Source organism: Petaurus breviceps, unplaced genomic scaffold (genome assembly GCF_028583685.1).
Source record: "Petaurus breviceps papuanus isolate PSGF00001 unplaced genomic scaffold, PetGlider_PUasm1.0 174, whole genome shotgun sequence".
Classification (NCBI taxonomy): Eukaryota; Metazoa; Chordata; class Mammalia; order Diprotodontia; family Petauridae; genus Petaurus; species Petaurus breviceps.
The window spans coordinates 69,256,603-69,280,105 of NW_027185761.1; the positions used below are offsets into that span (position 1 = coordinate 69,256,603).

Sequence of the window (23,503 nt, forward strand, 5' to 3'; positions counted from 1 at the left end):
GTGGTACCTCAGAGTTGTTTTGATTTTCATTTCTCTAATCAGTAGTGATTTAGAGCATTTTTTCATATGCTTATAAATATCTTTAATTTCTTCCTCTGAAAACTGCCTGTTCATATCCTTTGACCATTTATCAATTGGGGAATGACTTGTATCCTTATAGATTTGACTCAGTTCTCTGTATATTTTAGAAATGAGGCCTTTATCAGAGACACTGGTTGTAAAAATTCTTTTCCAATTTTCCACTTCCCTCTTAATCTTGGTTACATTGACTTTGTTTGTACAGAAACTTTTCAATTTAATGTAATCAAAATTATCCATTTTTGCATTTTATAATGTTCTCTAACTCTTGTTTGGTAATAAAATCTTTCCTTCTCCATAAATCTGACAGGTAAACCATTCCTTGCTTTCCCAGATTGCTTAATGTATCAGCCTTTATACCTAGATTGTGCACCCATTTCAACTTTACTTTTGGTATGCAGTGTTAGATACTTGTCTATGCCCAGTTTCTGCCATACTATATTCCAGTTTTCCCAGAAGTTTTTGTCAGATTGTGAGTTCTTATCCCCAAAACTGGGGTCTTTGGGTTTATCAAACAGTAGATTACTGTAGTCATTGACTGTTGAATCTCATGTACCCAATCTATTCCATTGATCCACTACTCTATACCTCAACCAGTACCAAGTAGTTTTGATGACTGCTGCTTTATAATACAGATTAAAATCTGGTGTGGCTAGGCCACCTTCCCTAGCATTTCTTTTCACTAATTCCCTTGATATTCTGGACCTTTTGTTCTTCCAAATGAATTTTGTTACTATTTTTTCTAGCTCTATAAAGTAGTTTTTTTTGGTAGATTGATTGGTATGGCACTAAATATGTAATTTAATTTAGGTAAAATTGTCATTTTTATTATATTAGCTCGACCTAGCCATGAGCAACTGATGTTTTCCAGTTAGTTAGATCTGACTTTATTTGTGTGAAGTGTTTTGTAGTTGTGGTCATATAGGTCCTGGGTTTGTTTTGGTAGGTAGATTCCCAAATATTTTATAATGTCTACAGTAACTCTAAATGGGATTTCTCTTTCTGTCTCTTGCTGTTGGACAGTTCCGTTTTAAAACACCACTAGCAACATTTTTGTTAATTTTGCAATTTCCTGTAGTTGATACTTTCTCACTGTTTATGGCGTTGCTAGCATCCATACCTAAGTAAGTGTAACGGGGTGTGGTACTTGAGTTTTAATCTGAAGAGCTGTTTGGAATAGCCTTGGAACTAGAAAGTCAGGCCCTTTGGTGGGGAGGGGCAGCCTGATCAGTGTGGGCTGCTCCTTTCTCTGCTTGTGTTTCCAATACAGAAGGATGGCATTTGATTGCACATGTCTGTTTAGATTGCTTTACTTCAGCAAGTTCAGCTGTGTGTCACGGTGCTGCAGGAATCACTAAATAAAAATGCTTGTTCACGGCAAGCGTGCTCTTTGCACAGTGATTTTCTTTTGTTGCCGTTAAGTCTCTGAGCTATGACTTTTTATTTATTTTCTTGTGAATGACATTTGAGTATTTTCACTGATTAACAGACAGTTTTGGTGAAAGAGCCCCATCTGTGGAGACAGAGAAACTGGGTTCAAACCCCACTCCTGCCACTACCTGTGGGACCTTGGGATAATTACTTTTCCTTTCAAGGCCTCAGTTTCCTTATCTGTAAATTCTGCTCTAGATGGTCTCTCAGGGCCCCTTCTAGCTCCAGACCTCTGGCCACTTATTCTTAAGGATGATAGACTCAGAGATGACAGAAACCTTACACATCTTCTAGTCCAGCCTCTTACCCTCATTTCACAGGTAAAGAAACTGAGGTCTAGAGGCTAAGCAGCTTTCTTAGAGGCTCTCCACTCAGTTGGATGTCCATAGAGGGGACCCTCCCAACCCTGCGCTTTTCCTAAGACTGAGTGATGCTTTCTGCTGGCCTTAACGTGGCCAGCTGCTAGAGACAGCAAAGGCCCGCAACATTATGGGCTCTGCATAGTTGTGACTTTGGTTGTAGCTCCATTTCTCAGGCAAAGCTCTGAGTTGTACTTTTTATGCTTTCTTTTGATTTCTGGTGTGCTTCAAAATGATACATTTAACTTGCTGATACTGAGAAGGAAAATCAATGGCCTTATTGCCATCATTGTTTATTACCTGTCTGGCCAAAGAGGGGGGCCAGAAGCCATGAATGGTGTTCCTGGAGTCAGTTATAGTCAGTGTCTTGTTCCTCCTGAAACTGTGGGTATAGGCAAGGTTAGCAGGCCTTTGGATATGCACACACATTTATAGAGAAATAATTCATAAGCATTTTTATACCTAGGAGTGAGCCCAGACCTCTGATTAAGTACAACTACACTGACCCTTCAGGCTTGCTGGGCTTTGATTTTCTTTTAACTGTGGCTCCTACCTAGGACTGGAATGAGATTGTTGTATTCACTTGACATAGTAAAACATTACTCTAGGAAATTGTTCCAAGATATAGTGCTGAAAGGGATATTCAGGGTCATCTCATTCAGCCTCCTCATATTGCAGGTAAGGGAACAGAAGGTCCAGAGAGTAAAGATGATTTGCCTAAGGCCCCCCCCCCCCCATGAGGATGGAGAATTGAAGGGTAAACCAAGTCATCCAGTCTACACAGGTATTTTTGCTTCTTGCTTCTAAAACCTGCCTACCGAAAGCCCATGGAATTTCCAGACTGACAACATTTCAAAGAGAGAACACAAGTAGCAATCTGTGGAAACTTTTGCAAAAACATTGTCCAAATGGCCCTGAGACAAAGATGTCTCAGTGCTTTGTCTCAGCAAGTGAAACAAAACTGCTTCCTCTTGAAAAAAATTCCCCCTAGGAAAGAGGTTAACAATTGTAATGTTGGTTTAGCTGGGAGTTAGGGTCCCTAGTCCAGTTCTTGACAGTCCCAGCTTATGTAAGAACTGCCTTATCATCTTCATTCTCTGGCTATAGGGATTGACTGACTTTTATTAATACTTCTATTTGCCGGATATGCCTTAAGTTATTGGTGAGTACAAGCAGAAGTTTGACTAGCAGAAATAAAGTAGAAGAGAATTGGGGTTGGGGAGCAGGGTTGCTTCCATTCATCGGAGAAATTTCTTGAGGGGGGAGTTCTAGCATACATTTCATAGAACTGACCTGTAGTCCAGAGGCTGCTGAGTCACAAAACATGCAAAGTAAGTGAACTGGTAAGGATATGATCATGGCAGGAAAAAAAACGACAACATCTTTTATCATCAGTGATATGTTCATTTCAAGGTACTTTTATTAACCTCCTTCATTCGTTTCCACTTGTGTATCTAGGAGGCGCGGGGGTTAGAACGTAGGGCCTAGCCTCAGACCCTTAGCCTCACTGCATGATCCTGGGTAAGTCTCTTTGCCTCTGCCTCAGTTTCCCCATCTGTAAAATGGGGATAATAATAGTACCTACTACGCAGGGTTATTGTAAGGACCAGTGAGATATTTGTAAAGCATTTTGCACAGTGCCTGGTACAGAGCAAATGCTGCATAAATGCTAGCTATTATTATTAGAGCTGTTATGTTTCTTAAAGGTAATTAAATTAAAAATGGAGTATTTCCAGCAATAGAATTCTTTTTAGAATATGTACATGATATGAATCATGACATGATACTAGTCAGTCAGAAATGTTCCTTCTTGAGGTTGCCCATGCCCGTACCCTGAGAGCCCAGGCACCTTTCACCTCATTCTTGCCATGGCATGGTCTTACTGGCTGTCAGTGGAGGGAGTAGATAATAGATGGAGATTTGTTGGTGTCGTTCTTGGGAACCAAGGGGGACACTCTGAGCTCCATCTCTGTCTGAGTCCAGGTTCTAGAGGAACTACAAGCTGCTGCTTCTCTGAGGAGGGGAAGACCAGCCTAGTCAGCCTGCCCGAGCCTGGCCAGGAAGTCCTTTGGCAGCAGAGCAAGCATAAAGCATCTTTCGACAACGAGGCTGTGGGAGTAATGACTCTCCCTACATGCTTTTTGTCTGGTGTTTCCTTGTGGCGCAGAAAACCCTTGTTGATGCTATAGACTGATAAAGAACAAACACTTCTTTTTCCATCTGAGGAAATGGCTTTCACCAAAGGATTGCCTCCCCAGTGACTTTCCTTTGTATACATAGTGGAGCCCACCACTGAGCATGTGTGTCTCATTGGTCCAACCATTGTTTAGTTGTCTTTGCCTGGAATTATCAAAGAGCTCACCAAAAGTTATGCTGTACCCGGGGCAGGTGTCTTTTTTGTTCCCAGGTTTGGTCAGTCTTTCCTGATACAGACATTGGTGGGGGGCCAGCAGATAAGGTGGTAAAGTCAAGACTTGTTTGTAAATCAGAACAAATCCTACTGGTTCTTTTAATGGGACAGTTCTACTTGTCTGAGAAACCAGGCTTCTGTAGGGGGAGGAAAAACACTGTTTTACTAGGGTATCTATGCCTAGGATCCCCTAGACTTTATGTGTGTGATAGGTTTTTATATAACCTTCATTTCTGATCTCCACCCAGCCAAACCATCCTGCAAAACAGCCTCATAACGGAGAACAGAAAAGAAAGAGGAGAAAAAAGTGATCCCACAAAGCCCACCACTAAATCAACCCTGTCTGATAACATGCACCTCCAAAATTTCATGCTTTTTGTCCTCACATCTCCACAAATAGGGGAGGGAAGTGTATTTCCTTAGGATTTCTTTGGGATCCCAGTTACCATACAATTATATAGCATTCAATTTACTTTTGTTCTTTTAGTTTGCATTGTTATAAGGTTTATTTTTTAGGGGGAAGGGACTTTGATTAATTTATTCTGTATCAGTTCAAGTATGTCTTCCTAGATTCTCTGAATTCTTCCTATATGTCATTTCTTAGAGTACAGTAACAGTCATTCTGTTCATGGGCTACAATTTCCTCCCCAGTAAAGTAGTAACTTACTTTATTTCTAGTTCTTTGTTACCACAAAAAAGTCAACATTGTATCATGAAATTTAACTTATAGAATGTTAGGAGTTCAGTACAGTTGAGGTAACAGACCCAGGGAGGTTAAAGAATTTGTTCAGTATCACATACTGGAACCAAGTTTTCAGTGCTATTCAACACAGAGGGCTGGGCCTAGAGTCAGGAAGACCTGAGTTCAAACAGTCTCAAACACTTACTGCGTCACCTTGGGCAAATCTACCTCAGTTTCTTTAATTGTAAAACAAGGACGATAACAGCACCTGCTTCCCAGGCTTGTTAGGAGGACTAAATGAGACCATTTTTTGTCGATGCTTAGCACAGTGTCTGCCACAGAGCAAGCACTTAGTAAGTGTCCCTGTCCTTCTTTTCTTTCTTGACTTGGCTTAATGTTTCTTCTGACACTGCATTGTCCACTGCAGTAAGTGAGGCCATTTCTCTGTAGGTTGTGCCCAATGCTTAGAGTCCACCTTTCCCTGGAGCAAGGATTATGGTGGACGAGCTTCTTAATGGGAGCTTAGAGTACAAAGTAAGGTAAAATCCGTAGTGCCAAATGACCCCCACAAATCCCCTGAAGTCACCAAGAAAGTATCTTTCAGTGTTGCAGTTGGAAAGGACTTGGGATCTCTTTAAAAGTCAGAGCTACTTAAATTATTATGTTTTCCCTCCCTTCCTCTTCCCCATGGATTGAATTGAATTGGTTCATAAGTTAAATATTTAGAAGTTGTATGGACCAGGGTGTCTGGCCCACATCATGTCATTAGTAGATGTAATTCTCACACCAGGAAATGTCCTAGTTCCCATACAGTTATGGGATGCTGTTCATGGCCTTCATGGTCTCCCTCTCTCTTTTTTTTTTTTTCTAATAACAGATTCATGTTTCTTTTTTGGCAACTTATAATGATGTTTAAGTAAATTAGAAAATTGAAATCGGAAGTTCTTTCCTTTTTGTTTTCCATTGTATTGAGCCTTTGGCCTGGCCTTTAATTTCCAAGTGAGGCCTTCGTTTTGTGTCTTGCTAGTAGACCTTCTTCCCCAAAGTTTTCTGTCACCAGATTTTGGAAATAGCTCTGCAGTGAAAGGCAGTTTGACAGAGTGCTTCAAGCGAACTAACTTTGTGTTTCCATTCTTTTAAAGATTGTTCCTGAATGCTAGTGATGGTGCAGCTGGGAAGAGGTTTCTTTAAACCATCACCAGGATGAATCCTCTGCCAGATGACCTGGAAAATGCCCTCAGCGGAAGTCAGGGCTCCCATGCCTCTCTGCTCAATGTCCACTCCATCAACCCCGGCCAGCTGATGGCCAGGATCGAGTCCTATGAAGGGCGGGAGAAGAAAGGCATCTCTGATGTCCGGAGGACTTTCTGTTTGTTTGTCACCTTTGACCTTTTGTTTGTTACTCTGCTGTGGATAATAGAGTTAAATGTGAGTGTTACTCTTCATTAATTTAGCTTTCAGTTTCTGAAAATCCAAGTGCTTTCACATGTCCCTCAATGACCGTTTTATTTAGTCCATGTTCATATAGGGCGTCAGTCTAAGCATGATGTTTCTGAGCTGATGAGATACTCGGTGGCTTGAACTTTTAAGACTCCATATTTTATTGATATTTTAAAATTCAAATTAATGATGTTTCTCTTCTTGTTTGTGCCCTAAGCCTTCTCTTCCTCAGTCTTTTCATCCCTTGTCTCATGGTAGAGCTCAGTCCTGCAATGAGGCACCATGATTTCAGATCTAGTCTGACTGGGACTGAGTAGAATGTGGCTGTTACTTCCCTTTTCCTGGACATATTGTCTTATTGCCCAGAGCTAGATTACTATGGAAAGTGCTTTACAATTATTGTCTCATTTAATCCTGACTGACAGCCCTGGGAGGGAAGTGGTGTGATTATCTCCAGTTTACTGAAGAGGAGGTAGACTAAGACTGGTTAGGGCTTTACCTAGAGAAACACAGCTTGTGAGGGTCTGAGGGAGGGTTGGAACTCAATACTAACACCTTCGTGCTGTCTGAGAACAAAGTAGCTTTTGGCCTCCATGTCGCACTGATGAGTGAGTCGGACTGAACTGGAGCCCACTAAATCTCAGTTCTTTTCCCAGAGGTTCTGTTACAGCAGTATCTACTTCTGAAGGTGATTTTTGGAGCCAGAGTGTAGAGCCATTCATTTATCCCTTTTTAAGTAATAGCTTAGATTTGGTTCATTGGTATTGCACTGGGGTCTGGGAAATTAAAAAAAAAGGTTTGGTAAGTGCATTTGAATATAATCGGTTTCCTCTGTAAAGCCCATCTCTTTTACCTGATGCATTTAAAAACAATCTGATTCTAAAACAACCGCAGGTTTCACCAGACACCCAAAGTGGTCCATGCCCTGAGAATTTTCAGAAACCGTCATCTAGACTCTTGGTCTTTTGGGATCTTGATTGGTGTTCAGTGTGTTATCTAACCCTCTCAGCTGGGTCAGTCTGTAAATCAGGCAAGCATCCTTATACACCCAAGTCGTTATTATAAATGTTAGATCAGCCTAGAACCCAATGACAGAGTTTGAGAGCCCTCTCCTAATAATGTAAAAATCGATGAGGACTCATTAATGACTCTAGTCATTTGATGAGTTCCAAATCTAGGCGACTGTTATCATTGACCCCATCTCTGTGTGCCTTTTCAGCAAGATAATGTGAATGATAACAGACGCTTTACTAAAATCTCTCTATTGAGTGTGGCTGCAGTATTGTCAGAGGAGGAGATGAGACTAGTCCTAGGTGTTAGGGTTTTGAGGAAGCTGTGCTGGCTTGTGCTTCCCTGAGGCTCACATGTTCTCCACTTAGTAGAAGTCAAAGGCACTGGGCTGTCATAGGCAGACATCCTTCAAGATCTGTCAGAGATCACCAGGAGTGGGGTAACAGGCCATCATTCAAGTAGCATTCATTAAGTTCCGTCTCTGTGCCTGGCACTGTGCTAGGGTAGAACTATAAAGAAGGAAATGATCCCTACATTCAGGAAGCCTTCATTCTCATGGGAAAGACAAGAAAGACATTTGCAAATATGTGCAGCCTAAGCCTCAAGTAAATAAATGCAGATCTATGCAGCGTTCATATGATGTGGTTACATCCAAACTGGTTTGGGAGGGAGGGCTTCACAGGGGCATCGGGAAAGACTTCCTGTACAAGACGGCCCCTGAGGAAGTGAGAGGCTCTGTGATTAGAGACAAGGTCAGAGCTGGCCCGGGCAAGGTCCCAGAGGTGAGAAGTGGGGTCTTGTGTGTGAGGGCAGAGCAGAGTCCAGCTGGTGGATCCAAGAGTGGAAGAAGGGCAACGATGTCTTCTGGGGCTGGAGAGGTTGAGAACAGATGGGGTGGGGTTTGAAAGCCAAACACAGGAGTTCCTATCTTATCCTAGAGACTGTATTTTTATCTTGAGAAGCCACTGAAGTTGGTGGAATAGGGGAGTTACATGGCTCTGTCTGTGTTTAAAGATTTGTACTGGAAAGCTAGAAGGCCACACAGTACCCAGAGCACTGGGCCTTGGGTCACAGACGTGAGTTCAAATCCAGCCTCAGATAACTTCTTAGCTGTATGACCCTGAGCAAGCCCCTTCATCCCTATCTGCCTCATTTTCCTCAGCTGTAAAATGGGCATCATAATAGTGCCTCCCTCACAAGATTGTTATGAAAATCAGTGAGCTCATGCTTGTAGAAAGTGTGATGTTAATAAATGTTATTGTTGTTAATGACAGTTCTTTTGAGAGCAGTATGTGGAATGTGTCAGCCAGGGAGAGACTTGACGGAGAGAGACCAGGTGTAGGACTGCAGCAGTAAGCTAGTCAAGACGCACTGAGGCCCTGGCCCAAGGCAGGCCTCGTGTGAGTGGCATGGCGGGGTCAGATGATAATATGTTCGCATCCAGAGCTATGGAGGCTGAGTGCAGATGGAAGCAGGCTTTTTTCTCCCTTTTTGTTTTGTTTCTTCTTTCTCGTGGTTTTTCCCATTGGTTCTGATTCTTCTTTACGGCATGACTAATGGGAAAACAAGTGTAATAAGAATGTACATGTAGAGCCTTGAGCAGACAGCAGGCCTTCTTGGGGGCGGTGGAGGGAAGGGAGGAGGAGAAAGCTTGTGGAAACAGTTAATTTAAAGCAATAAAAGGGTACTCAAGATATTGTGAAGGTAGATATGAAATGAGAGAGGGGACTGAGTGATGACTGGGACCTGGGAGGATCGTGGGGCCCTTGGCAGAAATAAGCAAGTTTGGAACAGGAGGGCTTGGGGGTAAGACAGTGACGTCAGCTTGGCACATGTCGAGTCTGAGATATTTCTAGGACATCCACTTTGACATGTCCATTACGCACTTGGTGATGGGTTGGAAAGGGAGTCATCTGCATAGAGATGATGGTTAAACCCACTGGAGTTGAGGAGGTCGGCAAGGGAGATCGAGTATGGAGGCACGGAGAAGGAGGCCCATGTTGGCTCTGGGGACGCTCATCGGGGCGTGCTATAGACAAGGATCCAGTAGAGAAGGAGCAGTTGACTCAGCCAGGGAGGAGGAAAACCAGGAGAGAGTTATTGTTTAGGGACAGGAGAGCGTCAGGGAGGAGAGGGAGTGGTGACCAGCGCGAAAGGCAGCAGAGAAGCTGGGAAGGCTTCAGGGTAGCTTCCGGGAGAGCCGCCTGGTGGCCAGGTCTCCTCAGCCTCGGTGCCTCTGACTCCTGGAGGGCAGGGCAGTGCCCTCCGCTGTCTCCTCACTTCTTTCCATTGCAGCTGAACATTTTGTTCTCTTTGCTAGTGCAAAGTTCTCCTTTTAGGAGGAGTCAGGAAGAAGCGGACGGTTTTGCCTCCGCCAGCTACTGCGTGGAGGCGGCCAGCTCGCATCTCTAGGCCTACCTGCTTGGAAAGAAGGCAAGATACACAAACCCCTCTTAGTTGTTCTTAGGGCTGCTCCAGCCTCAGTTCATTTCGCCTTTTAGCACTCCCAACACTGCTCTCCAGCGCTGTGCTACTCTTTCTTTTAAACTCATTCTCAGATTCCTGTCCTTACTTCCATGTGATCGTTTAGAATTTTGTTGAATTGGTTAATGTGTTCTGTGGGAGAGTCCTAGCGACCCTCCCTTCCCTCATCAAAATCCGATCTGCTTGTGCCTTCTCACCTTCATTCTTGACAATGTTCCTTCCTTCCTTCTTGGGCTTATTTTGTTTACAGGGTTTTAGGCCATTTAATCCAACCTCACCTTTCCCTGAACCTTTTGAAATCTGCCCGCCTGAAGATAGCAGATTTTTGTTTTCTCTGATCTCCCTGACCTTTCAGGCTTCTCTAAAACAGAAATTAGGCACCAGATATAAATTCCCATGGTCTAGAACACCCAGAATCCAAAAGAAGGTTTTAAGAAAAATCCCCCAGAAGCGATGAATGGCCAGACGCTTGTGCTGAGCTCCCTTGGCATCCTTCACCGACTTCCTGTGCTACCAGCAGAGGAGAAGCAGAAAGCTGTAACACAGGAAGAAAATCTGCCCCACATCCAAGCAGGACTTACTATTTTTTTAAAAATTTGATTTACTATTTTATTTTTCCCCAGTTACATGTAAAAACAATTTTTAACATTTGTTTTCAAAACTTTGAGTTCCAAATTCTCTTCCTTCCTCCCTCCTCACCTTCCCTCATTGAGAAGGCAAGCAATTTGATATAGGCTGTACATGTGCCGTCATATAGAATATTTCCATAATAGTCATGTTGTGAAAGAAAACCGTCAAAAAACACTCAAGAAAAATAAAGGAAGTAAAAAAAGTCTGCTTCAATCTATGTATCAGACACCATCTCTGGGGATGGATAGCAGTTTTCATCATAAGTCCTTCAGAGTAGGCCCTACTTATCTTGAAGAGAGATGCATGGAGGTGACTTAAGGGTCTCCGAGAAGAAATGGCAAGATGGAAAAACCCAAAGACCAGAAATAAAAAAATAATCCAGAACTTCTTAACGCAGGAATGAAATTCCACTGGAAAGAATGACTGTATCACCTCCAGAAGTCTGACTTCCCTAAGTTGAGCACGCAGAGCATGTTACCCAGTTTCCCCTCCTCCGTGAGAAGCCCACGAAGGAGTGGCCACTCGCCCCCAGTCATTTCTGAGTCAGCAGACAGTTCCTCTTAGTGATTGGAGTTGGGTCCAGAGCTACCATGCCCCTTGTTTCTTCTTTCACAAATTTCAAAAGACAGAATCATCAAGACAGGTCAAGAATTTGCCTGCTGCTCTGCTTTGGGCAGAGAGAAAACTCTAGCAGATGCCAGAAGAGTTAGAACTCACCATAGCCCAAAATTTCTCCTCTTTCCATGGTTTGTTATCTGTTCTTTGATCCCAACTCTGGACTATTACAATAGCTGCTAGGGACAGGGGTCTGCCTGCCTCAGTCTCTCTCCACTCCAAGCCATCCTTCATTCAGCTACCGGAGTGATTTTCCTAAGGTACAGGTCTGATCATGTTGCTTCTCTGCTCAGTAAACTCTGCTGGCTCCCTGTCGACTCCAGGATCAAATACAAAGTGCTCTGTGTGGCCTTCAGAGCCCTTCATGACCCATCCCCTTCTGCCTTTCCAGGCCTCTTACACCTTACTCTGCTCTCTGACCCAGTGACTCTGGACTCCTGACTGTTCCACAGACAAGACATTCCATCTCTAGGTTCTGGACCTTTTCTCTGGCTGCCCCTCCTACCTGGAACACTCTCCCTCCTCACCCTTGCCTCTGAGCTTCCCCAGCTTCCTTGGAGTCCCGAATAAAATCCCTCCTTCTCCTGGAAGCCTCCAGCCCTGATCACTTCTCCCACCTGCTTTTGCTGTTTGCAGCTTGTTTATTGTCTCCCTGTTAGATCGTGAGCTCCTTGAGGGCCAGGCCCCCAGAGCTGGTGCTTAATAAATGCTCATTCAGTTCCTTATCTGCTGCATTCTTCAGGCTTTATGTTTGGGATAGGAGCTTGACCAATGGCTGTTGCTGTGATTCTGCTACAAGGTCATTTGTTTTTCCCTCACCCAGATGTTCTCGACTATTTCCAGCTGTGGTTCTTAGATTTCTTTAGAGGAACACATCTCTTAATTGGGACTGATTACCCTGAAACACAAACAGAAGCAATGGCTGTTTATAACGCTCCAAGGTGTTTGCACACATGATGCTTCACACACCTTTTCCTGCTTCTTTGTCTTCTCCCTTACTCCAGCTCTCTCTGTGTCCTTTCCTCTTGCCTCTCCACCACCATTATCCTACCCCCCCACCCCCGCCCCTCCCGCCGGCCCCCTGTGGTCTGGCCCAAAGGCCCCTGAGCTTCTGAGATCTCCTTTAGCTCTACTGAGTGCTGGGGTCGCTCTCTCATTTGGAGCATTTATTTCTTCCTGCCTTAGGAAGGATTTCTTCTTAGGCAAAGACTGGACTTCCTGTAATTAATGGCAGTGTATTCATTTTCAGGAAATGATTATTAGCAAATGCAACAGATAATGCACAGAGCAGGGAGGTCAGTTTTAATTGGACTAGTTTGGTTTTTGAAGAACAAAGCTGAACATCCTGAAAAGAACTGCTGACCTCAGTTTGAAATCAGTGACTTTTCAGCATCAGTAACTTCAGCCTTAGAGGGCAGTAGCTGGAGTTTGAGTAAGTTTCTTAGAATTTCATTTATTTCTAACCTAGGTCAGCTTCTAGTTTCATTTTCTTATCTTTAAAACCTCTCTCTTTGTAACACTGTCCCATTCAAACGATGAGTATTGTCAAAGAAAGCTGGTTCTTAACAGCCCACAAAGTCGTCTGTAGGAATCTGCGCGTTTTCAGAGCTGGTTATTAGTGTAGATAGGGAGAGTGCAAGGTGTTGACAACCCAGATGTCTCACTTTTTCACATTGGGCGCCAGTAGGCATGGAAGGGAACATAGGAGCCAAGGCTCCCTCAAAGCCTACTTTCACCTCCTCACCCTTGCTAGCTTCCATCAGTTTCTTCAGACTGCTTGGATCATTTTGCTTGGACCTCATGTTGATCTCTTTCTGTCTCTCTCTTTCTGTCTCTGTCTCTTTATGTTTCTGTCTCTGTCTCTGTCTGTCTCTCTCTCTCTCTCTCTCTCTGTCTCTCAGACCCTTAGATGCTAGAGATCAGGCTCTGGGCCATATTGGGCTGAAGAGGATTAAACATTAGGTAACTTGTATTGAAATGACTGTGTTCATATTGATGCTATAGTAATGGAAATAAATTTTGTATAATATTGAAATAATATTTCATTTAGCATGTTAGGATAATCTCTCAAAGTGCAAAGGGCTCTGTCTGGAAGCCCAAGCGCAGGGAGGCTGTGACATCTCAGGTGACAGTGTCGGCAGAGGCTTTGAGCCCAGTCTGCCTCTGCCTCCAGTCCCAGAGCTCTTGTCTGCTGAAGCAGAGGTGCCTGAGGCCTGGTGGACACTGTGCTCATCGGCAGCCCGGCCCAGTTCAGTCTCACTGCAAGACCACTCTTGAGCATGGAGCCTCAGAGATGATCTGCTCTGCCCAACAGTGTGGTCACTCCGTCTTTCCAAACTGATTTCTGCTTTGTGTGAATCCGAAATTTGGATGTGTGTCCTGCATTTACTGGAGAGAAGCGTTTCCATTGTCTTCCTCTGTTGCTATGATATGATGTTCATCCAATTGACTTATTATTCAGCTTAACATTGAATAGGCTGTTGGGCATTCAGATTTGTACATCGACTGTACATTGGTTTTATTTTGGCATCTGGAGCATTTCAGGTAGAGGGTTCAGCTGGAAAAACGGTGACTGCGTTCGGAGAGCAATGAACAGCTGTCCCCACCTCTCCCATTGGTGGCCCTTGTGGCGGACCAATTAACACACCAGTGAAAACCCTAACTGAATGTCTCCACATCACGAAAGGTGCTTTGAGGCTTGAGGTAGAATGAGAGTGTGGCCTGATCTTCTGGAAGACTGAGAGTATGGCCAAAGCAGTGGAATGTGGCGGGAGGATTTCAGGAAAAGCGGGAGATTGTTGGCAGAGTCAAAGACAAGACTTGGTGGGGCTTTGGGACCTTGAAGGTGGAGTGGAGGTAGAAGCAGGGGAGGGAAGGGCACTCTCCAGGCAGAGGGGTCAGTGTGAGCAAAGCCACAGCAGTGGGAATGGGCAGTGGAGGAAGGAGGGCAGAGGAGGGATGGGGGAAAGCCCAGACTGAGAGAAGATGGGTCTTTTATGCATCTTCCAAGTCACAAAGTAGGTTGGAAAAGTGCAGTGAGATCCGATTGTAGGACCTTGCAAAGTGGAGCTTTAGTGCAGTGGAGAATAGGGAGTTGGCACAGGTGCTTGAGGGCCACTAGAGGGCGCCATAGTGCACAGAGCACTGGGCTTGGAGTCAGGGAGACTCGTCTTCCTGAGTTCAAATTTGGCCTCAGACACTTACTGGCTGGGTGACCCTGGGCAAGTCATCTAACCCTGTTTGTCTCAGTTTCCTCATCTGTAAGATGAGAGGGGGAACAAAAAGGCAGACCGCTCAGTATCTTTGCCAAGAAAACCCCATGTGGGCGGGTCAGAAACAGCTGAGCTGACCCCCCCCCCCCCCAATAGGTGCTTGAGTAGAAGAACACAGTTTGACCAGGACGGCCTGGTAGCCGAGGGACTGTAAGGGTCATCTGGTCCAGGCCCTTCTATTGGCAGATGAAGAAGCAGGCCCAGAGAGGTTCAAGGCTGCCCGGTGGGTTTGTGGCAGAGCTGGTGTGCAGACTGGGAGTCCAGAGGCTGAGATCCCCGTGCACCAGCCTCTCCACACTGGGAGAGGCCAGGATGTTCTTCTAGCAGTCCAGCTGTGCACCACTGAGGGCCTGCCTGAGGATGGAGAGGAGAGAGCAGCATCCAGGGAGCGGGTTGGAGACGGGATGTATTGGAGGGCAGTGTCAGAGAGGCTATGAGGGAAAAGAGGAAGGTTAGTCCTTCAGGCAGGAATGGGGTGATTTGGAATAAGATCTGCTGAGGGAATGAAGATGAGAGGCATGATTTAGGACTGGGGTGGGAAAGGGACCGAGGTTGTGATTCCATCAGTATCGGGAGCCCCTCTGTGAGGACACCTGCTCTTCTGATGTACACGGAATGTAGAGTGACTTGCCCAGGGTCCTGCAGCCAGACATGCCAGACAGAGCTGAACCTGAGTCTTCCAATTTTGAGGCTGACTCTTCATTTTTGCTATTTGGAAATATGGGAATGGCGTGTAGGACAAGGCTGGGTGGGCCCCCTGCAAACGATGGTGCCAGGTTCACCCCTTCAGAAGAGACACCCCCCCCCCCCCCCCCAGAGGCATTTTCTCGGCTGCTTGTTCATTGTCGAGAACTCTGTATTAGATAGATGCAGCGGTAGCCGTGGGCTTGGTCAGGGACCGTCTGGCTCTGTGGGCTGCGTGGCTGCTGTCATGATTCCTCTGTTTCGGTCAGCACAAAGCAGAGCGTCCCAGAGCCCCTCGGGGTCAGGGTTGGCTTGCATGGCTTGTTTGTGCTTCTCTCCCAGGCCTCTTTGGCTTCTGGCACTGCAGCGTAAAGGAAGGCCTGGCCAAGTGCTGTCTGCTCTGAGAGCAGTAGGTGCAGGAGCTGAGAGTTCTTCAGTCACTGGTGTTTAGCTTGTCTGAACCTCAGGTCACCCCTCGGGCCAGCTCTGCCTTTATGTGTCCTTGTGTGATTGCGGCCTTTGAACTCGTGTCATGCTTGTTTGCTTCAGGTCATGATCCTAGCACAGGGCCCTGGCCCAGCTCTGTCATAGAGGCCGCTGGCTTAACCAAGCCATCTGTGCCTTCATTCCCTAGGGCAGAGGATAATGCCATTCCTGTGACATCTTCCTTCCCTTGGCCTGGCTCCATTAACATTCTGGGGGTCTCAAGACTCAGTGGATGAACATCCTAAGACAGAGGTGGGAAACGTGTGGCCTCAAGGCCCTCCAGGTCCTCAAGATTGGCCCTTTGACTGACTCCAAACTTCACAGCACAAATCCCCTTCATAAAAGAACTTGTTCTGTTAAACTTGGACTCAACCACAGAGCCGCCAGCCCTGCTGGTAAGCAGATGAGGACCAGAATGCTCTTTGCAGGAGAAAATAACAGACACGCGCCGATATAAAATAACCATTTTTGTAGGTAAGATCCACAAAGTATTAGCTAACGTGTTGAAAAAAGGAACTCTAAGATCTTTTTTGGCCGTCACATTTCCTCTCCTACTAATCAGTTTTTCCAGATAAAGTAGAGAGCTTTCTTTCCTCAGCTGCTTGTTGCTTTCCGCTTCTGACCACTCTTCTGGCCTTTAGAGCCACCTGAAGTGTGTGGTCTCTCGACCGTAAGTGGGCATGGAATGTGTAAACATCTTTGTGACCAGCCGCCTCAAGGCCCGGGAATGCTTTGATGTTCATCTTGACTCAGGAGAGTCAAAGACTCCATGCTTTGATAGAGACCTGCCTCACAGCCACAGGCTCCAGAAAGCTCCCAGGACATCGCAGGGGGTTTAATGGAAATCTCACCGTATCTTGGGATGCTAAAAATGTTCTTTGTTCAGATGGTTGGAGAATGAATTGCCGTTTGTGGTTCCTCGGACTAGAGTTGAGGAAGCTCTAAGAAAGTGGCGCACTGAAGGTCTGCTTGTTGGGTTTTTGTATTTTTTCTCCCCCATTTCTTTTTAAATGAAAGTGAAGGCAGAGTTCTGGGCTCAGTCAGGAAACCCTGGGTTCAGACCAGGCCTTAGACTTAACCTTGCAGCGCCTCAGTTTCCTCTGCTGTGAAATGGGAAGGGCCTGGCCCAGGGGCCTCTGAAAGCACGGGGGGAACCACAGTTTGGGAATCTGGAGGCTGCTTTCCAGTTCTTACTCTGCTGCTTTGTTCCTCTGGGATGACCCTAGACTTCAGTCACCTCATCTGTGACATGAAAGGGCTTCACCATATGCTCTCTAAGGGCCAGATCCGACAGCACATCAGTTCCACAAATTGAGAGCCTCCCTAACTCCATCCCAATCTCCATATTTTTTCTTTTTTTTTCTTTAGAGACTGGGTCACCCTGCCTTGTCCAGACTCAGGAACTGATCCCACAAGGCATGGGGCCATTAACCTGTTTCTAGCCCCAGATGGTCCATGCCTCCTTAGGCAACCTAGTGACTTACCCCTTATTCCTGAGGGTGCACCATATTGAAGGTGGATTTAGTGGTGACATACAGTAGGCAGAACCTACTGTAGCCTCAGACTCTTTGAGATTAAGTGATTCCCTGACCTGAGCCTGCTGGTAGCTGGGGCTATGGGAGTGTGCCATGCCGAGGGCTCCATGATATCCTTAACAGTGTGGTGGGAGGCTTGAGCAGATGCCTTTGAGAAATCCAGGCAGACCACACCCATCACATTCCCCAGCTTGGCCAGGCTATTCCCCTGTCTGCAGGGGGGCAGAGGTCAGTCTAGTGTGTCTTGGTAACCCATGTTGGCATTTGCTGTTTTGAAAATATTCTTTCATCTCTTGCCTGTTTGGGGAAAGCTGTGAGTGGGAGAATGTCAGCTGGGAGCAGGAGAGAAAGCAGCCTGTCCCCGGTCTGCAGCACAGCCGCTAGCACAGGGCTGGGTGGGGACGCAGTCAGGCCAGAGCTTGGACGATGGGGAAGCCGCTGCGGGTCCAGGGAGAGCGCCAGCTCACAGACTAGGCCTGCAGTGGAGGGAGGGTTCTAGTTTGGCTCATAATTTTAAATATGGAATAATTTTTAAAATGATATTTTTTTCACCTACGTGAAGAAAATCCTTTGGAAATCACAAACTGTTCTCTCCTTGTGATTGTTCCTTGTTATTGCAGGCTTCCTTCTTGCAGAAATACATTAACACCCTAACAGTCAGTGAGAGCAAGACCTCCACTGGTCAGCCACACTTAGTGTAGCCTTCTTGCATGAGGCCAGAGAAGAGTTCCTTTTGACTGACTCATCTCCTGCCTCTGGCCCTGAGTGACCTCTGGGAAGCTGCTGTTTTCTGGCATAAAAGCTAGGAGGCTGAGCTGGGTGGGCTTGAACGTCCCTTCCGGCTTGATGTCTCGTGGTGTTCTATGAATGGATTGACTGAATATTTAAATTAAGTTAAAGGGGATAATTTTCCACATGTCACAGATTTAGAGGCAGAAGGGTCCTTAGTCAGGCTTCCCCAGTACAATCATTCCTGTGCCCCGTTAATAGCTAAGTAAATTGAGGCCCACTCAGCCAGGAGGCAGGGGATCCTGGAATCAGATGGAAACACTGCTCTGCTCGCGCTTTTTTTGGCCGGCCGTGTTCCAAGATTTCCATGGTCTGAGGAGGGTGGACAGGGATGTGCCTTTGGGGCATTCACTTTGATTTGTGGTCCTAACTTGGGCCCGTCTCTGTCATGTTTTCATCTTCCCTCCCAGGTGAATGGGGGCATCGAGACCACTCTGGAGAAGGAAGTGGTGCAGTATGACTACTACTCTTCTTACTTCGACATATTTGTGAGTATTTCCCCGGCCAGGCCTGGCCTGTCACCCAGTGCTGCTCCTCTCTTTCCTCTCCGACACTCCCAGGCCGCTGTTCCTTCCTGCCCTTCGCCCTTGGGCCCTGCGTGCTGCCCCCCAGCTCCCATGCTCTGCTCTGCGCACCGGGGGGCAGTCTTTGGGCCAGTTACTGCTCCTCCCTTAAATCAGCTAGAAAGCCCGGGGAGGGAACGTGTAGCTGGAGATCAGTCCAGCGGTGTCTTTTTAGGGGAATAAGCATGGGTGTGGTACTTGTTATTGGCCGGGCACCATGCACATATTGTCTCGTTTCAGCCTCACAGCCCTTTATGATAGGTGAGCAAATTGAGGCAGATAGAAGAGAAATGGCTTGCCCAGGGTCCCACAGCTAGTCAGGATCCATTCCTGGATTAGAACTCAGGTCTTCCTGACTCTAGGCCTGGCCCTCTCTGCATGGCACCACCCAGCTGTCCCATATCAGTGTCTGATATCTAGGCATGAGTTAGCAGGGCCCTGCAGGGAGAGGCGTTCTGCTGGCTTGAAGGCTGGCACAGCCACTGTTTTCTCTGTTGGCTGGATCCCTCTGAGCACCTGGAGAGTGAATAACATTCCTCTCTGTGTAGGTGTAGGCAGAGAAGCGGTTATTTGTGGGGGGAAAATCTTGTATCGGTGCCTTGAAGGAAAGGGGTGCTTCAGGAACCTCTTGCACCGTGGGTGGTAGGGACTTCTCTGGGCTGGAGTGAGCACCTCATACAGATGCATGTCTGGGACCCCTTTGGGGACGCCATTTTCACTGTTGGTGGATTTCAAAGATAGGGCTTTGGAGCTAGTGTCTCTCTGACCATCCTTTCTTGTTTCCGGTGTTGCCCCTGGGTTAGGGAGAGCAAGGGGAGTTAGAATTCCCAGCCGCTCCCTCTCATGCTGTGTATTTCTTGTTCTTCTCACGAGCTACCCTCATTGTCCATGCTTTTCCCTTGATTAAATGACAAGAAGACAGAAATCACAAGGAGGGGCAACTTTAGTTCAGCAGCTGTGTTTGGTGCTTACTGTGCCCTCTGATGGAAGAACAGACTATAGAATTGGGACACTTTGGTTTCCATACTGGCCCTGCTCTGGAGCTGTGACCTTGGACAAGGCCCTTCCCTTCCATGGGCCTCCATTCCTTCCTCTGTAAGATGAGGGGGTTGGCGAGCTGAGCTCTAAAGTCCTGTGACCCCAAGGAGGAACACCCCATGGCTGATGGCGCCGCCAATAGGAATGCTTTCATGCAGGCTTGGTTAAAGCACCTGAGCCATCCACAGACCGTGTACCAGACTCCGGGCAGCTTGTCCTGGCTGCGGAGAGGAGCAGAGGCACCATGAGCTGGTGCTTTGTAAAGTGCTAGGAATAGAAATACAGAGAGACAGAAAGAAGGGCCGTCCTTGCCTGCAGGGAGCTGGCATTCTAGCGGGCTGAGACAAGGCAAGGGCTCGTGGTGGAGAGAGGCTGGCAGGGTCAGGAGTGTGGCCAGCAGAGGAATGAAGCCATGACTGTTCTGGAGACTTGGGGGAGCGAGCCAGTCTGAGGGAGAGGCGGCAGGATCTTGGGGTCAGGCCAGAGGTGGTCTGAAGCGCATGGAAGGACGAGAGACCGGCTGGGGAAGGAGGGCCTGACCAAATGCGGTTCTCTGGGCCCGAGCCAGCGCTAGCACTCTTGTGCCAAGGCCCTTGCTTTACAGAGGTCACTGCCCTGCCCAGGATCACTCATTCTAGAGACTAGACTTGAGCGCCTGCCTTCTGGCTGCTAAGGCAGCACAGACGCTGTCGTCTTTCAGACAAACTCAAGATCGCAGAATCGCGAAGCACCATTATTTGCCCTCCCTTGGCAGAGATGGAGGAGCAAAGACATTCTGGAAAAGCAAAAGAAAAGGGGTTAATCAATTCCTAGAAGTGAAACGTTTTATAAAGAGATTGAGGGGTGGCTAGGCAGTGCAGTGAATAGACCGTCGGCTTTGGAGTCAGGAGGACCTGAGTTCAAGTTTGGCCCCAGACACTTGACATTTACTGTGTGACCTTGGGCAAGTCACTTAACCACAATTGCTCTGACTCCCCCCCTTCAGAAAAGCAAAAAAAAAAAAAAAGAGGTCATGAGGCAGATGAGAGTGGATGGGTTAGTGGGCACTCCCAGGGGGCAACAGGAGACAGGGGGTGTTCCCAGAGGCCAGTGCTTGTGAGGAGTGGGAGGGTGGCACTCCAGCAACCCCCATGCAATGGCTTGGGCACCTTCGCCCTGCTTTAGCCTGCTACAGGTGTTCCTCAGATGCCATTAGCTCTGGTGAGATGGAGAGGTCAGAAGAGATCGAGGGACAGGCTCAAAGCAAATTGGCCCCCCAAGCCTTCCCTCCCAGTGACCAGAGGCAGAGGAGAACGTGGCTTCCTGCCATGGTAAAGCCCTTCCCAAGCTCGTCCTTTACTCAGTCTAACAGAAACGTCTATTTCTTGAGAGGGTTCAGTGACAGTGAGTGTGTAAACATAAGTTATTTTCAAACCAGGACCCTCAGACCTAAATACGCCCCTGGGCCTGATGTGCACAACAGCAAAAACCAAAACCCAAGTCCAGATCGCAGAGGAAGAGTTCAGAAACTATTTTAGGAAGCTCAGGTCTTCAGTGTTTCTGTCTCTGCTGTGTAAACAGATGTACAAAAGTAGTATCACATGTGAACCTCAAAATACTTGTGTGTGTGTGTGTGTGTGTGTGTGTGTGTGTGTGTGTGAATTCAGTATATTCACTGTGATTTATACAGATTCATTTCCTTCTCTGGGCCTGTTTTCTCATCTATAAAAGAGACTTGGCTTAGGCCAGGGGTGGGAGCCTGTAGCCTCAAGGCCACATATGGCCCTCTAGGTCCTCAAGTGTGACCCTTTGACTGAATCCAAGCTTCATTGAACTATCAAAGGGCCATACTTGAGGACCTAGAGAGCCACATATGGCCGTGAGGCTGCAGGTTCGCCACCCCTGGCCTAGCACTGTCTAAAGTCCTTTTCAGCTCTGTTTTGTGAGTCTACAGAAATAAAAATATGAACCCATTTTCCATCTGTGTACTGTAGCTTGAATTCCTGCTTGAGGAAAAGTAAAACCTGGAGGTCTGTTTCTTCTCTTCAGTATAGAATACCATATTTTCTATCCATGGGCATTTCCATTAAGGTGAAGGGAGGGAAATCCCTGATTCATAAATATTTGTTCTTCATTTGTTTCAGTCACGTCCAGCATTGGGGTAACCCTGTTTGGGGTTTTCTTGGCAGAGATACTAGACTGGTTTGCCAATTCCTTCTCTTCATTTTATATATGAGGTAAATGAGGCAACCAGAATTAAGTGACTTGACCAGGGTCACATAGCTAGTGTCTGAGGCCAGATTTGAACTTGGGAAGATGAGTCTTCATGACTTGAGGCCTGGCTGCTCTATCCATCTTGCTGCGCCATAATTCTTCATAAATATTGAATACAACTAAAATTACTCCTATTGCAAATTAGAGAAACTAGATCAGGGAGACAGACTCTGGTGCAGCTCACATAAGTGTGCGGCTTTCTGGAATTGATATCTCAAGGTCAGCGCATAGTCAGAGACTAGATGAAGGTGCTTGCCTCTCTGCCTGGCCCCTGAGGAGGGTCAGCTGTGGGGCTTCCTGTGCCTGAGCCAGGGCCAGGAGGGCCCTGGATTTCTTGTTGATGACTGTCCTTGGCATTTCTTTCCTTCCTCCCCATCCTGTTCACTCATTTCTTGGGAGAAGTAGACGTTGCACCATGGTGAGGACGTAGGCCCCTGGCCTAACCCCATTCCTTCCTATATGCATTCCAGAAGTTTGTGTTTGCACATGAAATGAGAAAGGAACATTCCAAAGATATTCTCCTCTCATGTTCTAAGAAAAGACCGCTGCCGTGTGTGGAGTCCACAGACAAAGGGTGTTTGAATCCCGTGTGGCCTTCAAGGCTGAGCAGGTCTGTGAGAAGTGCCTTGGCAGCCCTGGGGGTTGGTTTTTTCCTGCATGGCATCTGCGCCCTCCCACAGGCCTGGACCTTGCCTTTCTCCCAGGCCTGTTCTGTAGCGCTGGCCTCTCTCTCTTTTTGGCCCAGTCCTTTGGTCTCTTCTGACCCTTCACACGTTGGGCCTAGTCCCACTCTGCATGACAGGCAGGCTAGCCAGGTGCTGACCGGGAAGTCAGGGAGACTCTCACTGTCTGTGTGACCAGGCACAAGTCACCCCACCCCTCACTGCCTTGGTTTCCTCATTAGGAAGAGGAAGGGATTGGCCCAGATGCTCTCTAAGATTCCTCTTCACTCTAAAGTCAGGAACCGTGGTCCTGATTAGTGACTTTTGAATCTAAGTCATAGGTCCTTGTTTTTGACTCTTAAAATGAGGAAGTTTCTTCTTCCCTCTTTTTTGGAACAGCTCCTGGCCGTTTTTCGGTTTAAAGTGTTAATCCTCGCATATGCTGTGTGCAGGCTGCGCCACTGGTGGGCGGTAGCGGTGAGTATCCCTCCACCCCCATGCTGACAGTGATGGGTGAGCCTAGCTGGGCGCCGAGACCCCCAGAATCCCCCTTCACACCTTGGGGTCTCCCCTGACTTGGAGTGACAGAGGCCCAGTTTACCTTGCGAAAGAACACTGTCATTAATGGGCTGCCCAGTCCCATTTGTGGGCACTCCAGTACACTTGGGCTTGGTTTAGCTCTCGAGGGGCTTCCTTCACCTGCTAATGAGAAAATAACTGGGTTTGTCCTGTGGATCACGAGGCCAAAGAGGTCACTAACAAGGGACACCCACTCCCCCACCTCATGCTGCGTGTACCTGATGGGACCTTAGGACCCTGGGCTTAGAACTACTCCCACTTCAGCCAATAAGCCTAAGTCTAGAGGTGGGAGAGGCGAGAAGCAAGGAGAGGAGGCATGGCTTTGGTCGGCCTCCCACTCTGGGGCAGCTGCTCTACGTGAAAGGGAAGACAAGTGGGCTCTGGGCCTTTGGGCAGGTAGCCACTCCGGACCTCAGTTTCCTGGTCCATAACGAGATGCCCTGGGCTTTTCTGCACTTGGGTGAGATCGTCTGTGTAAAGCAGAGTGCCTGGCTCTGGGCCT

General features: G+C 47.0%; 1 protein-coding gene across 2 annotated transcripts in view; it reads left to right on the forward strand.

The window, feature by feature from the left end:
- STARD3NL (STARD3 N-terminal like) overlaps positions 1 to 23,503 on the forward strand; it is a 55,474-nt gene that overhangs the window by 21,951 nt on the left and 10,020 nt on the right. The window contains exons 1-4 of one of the 2 annotated variants that reach the window (XM_069084381.1): positions 2,634 to 2,652; positions 6,103 to 6,388; positions 18,317 to 18,394; positions 22,822 to 22,899. In XM_069084381.1, the coding sequence (XP_068940482.1) occupies positions 6,164 to 6,388; positions 18,317 to 18,394; positions 22,822 to 22,899 (381 nt within the window). In that variant the 5' untranslated portion in view covers positions 2,634 to 2,652; positions 6,103 to 6,163. Of the gene's footprint in view, positions 1 to 2,633; positions 2,653 to 6,102; positions 6,389 to 18,316; positions 18,395 to 22,821; positions 22,900 to 23,503 lie in introns of those variants that run through there. The other variant, XM_069084380.1, reaches the window with a different exon arrangement.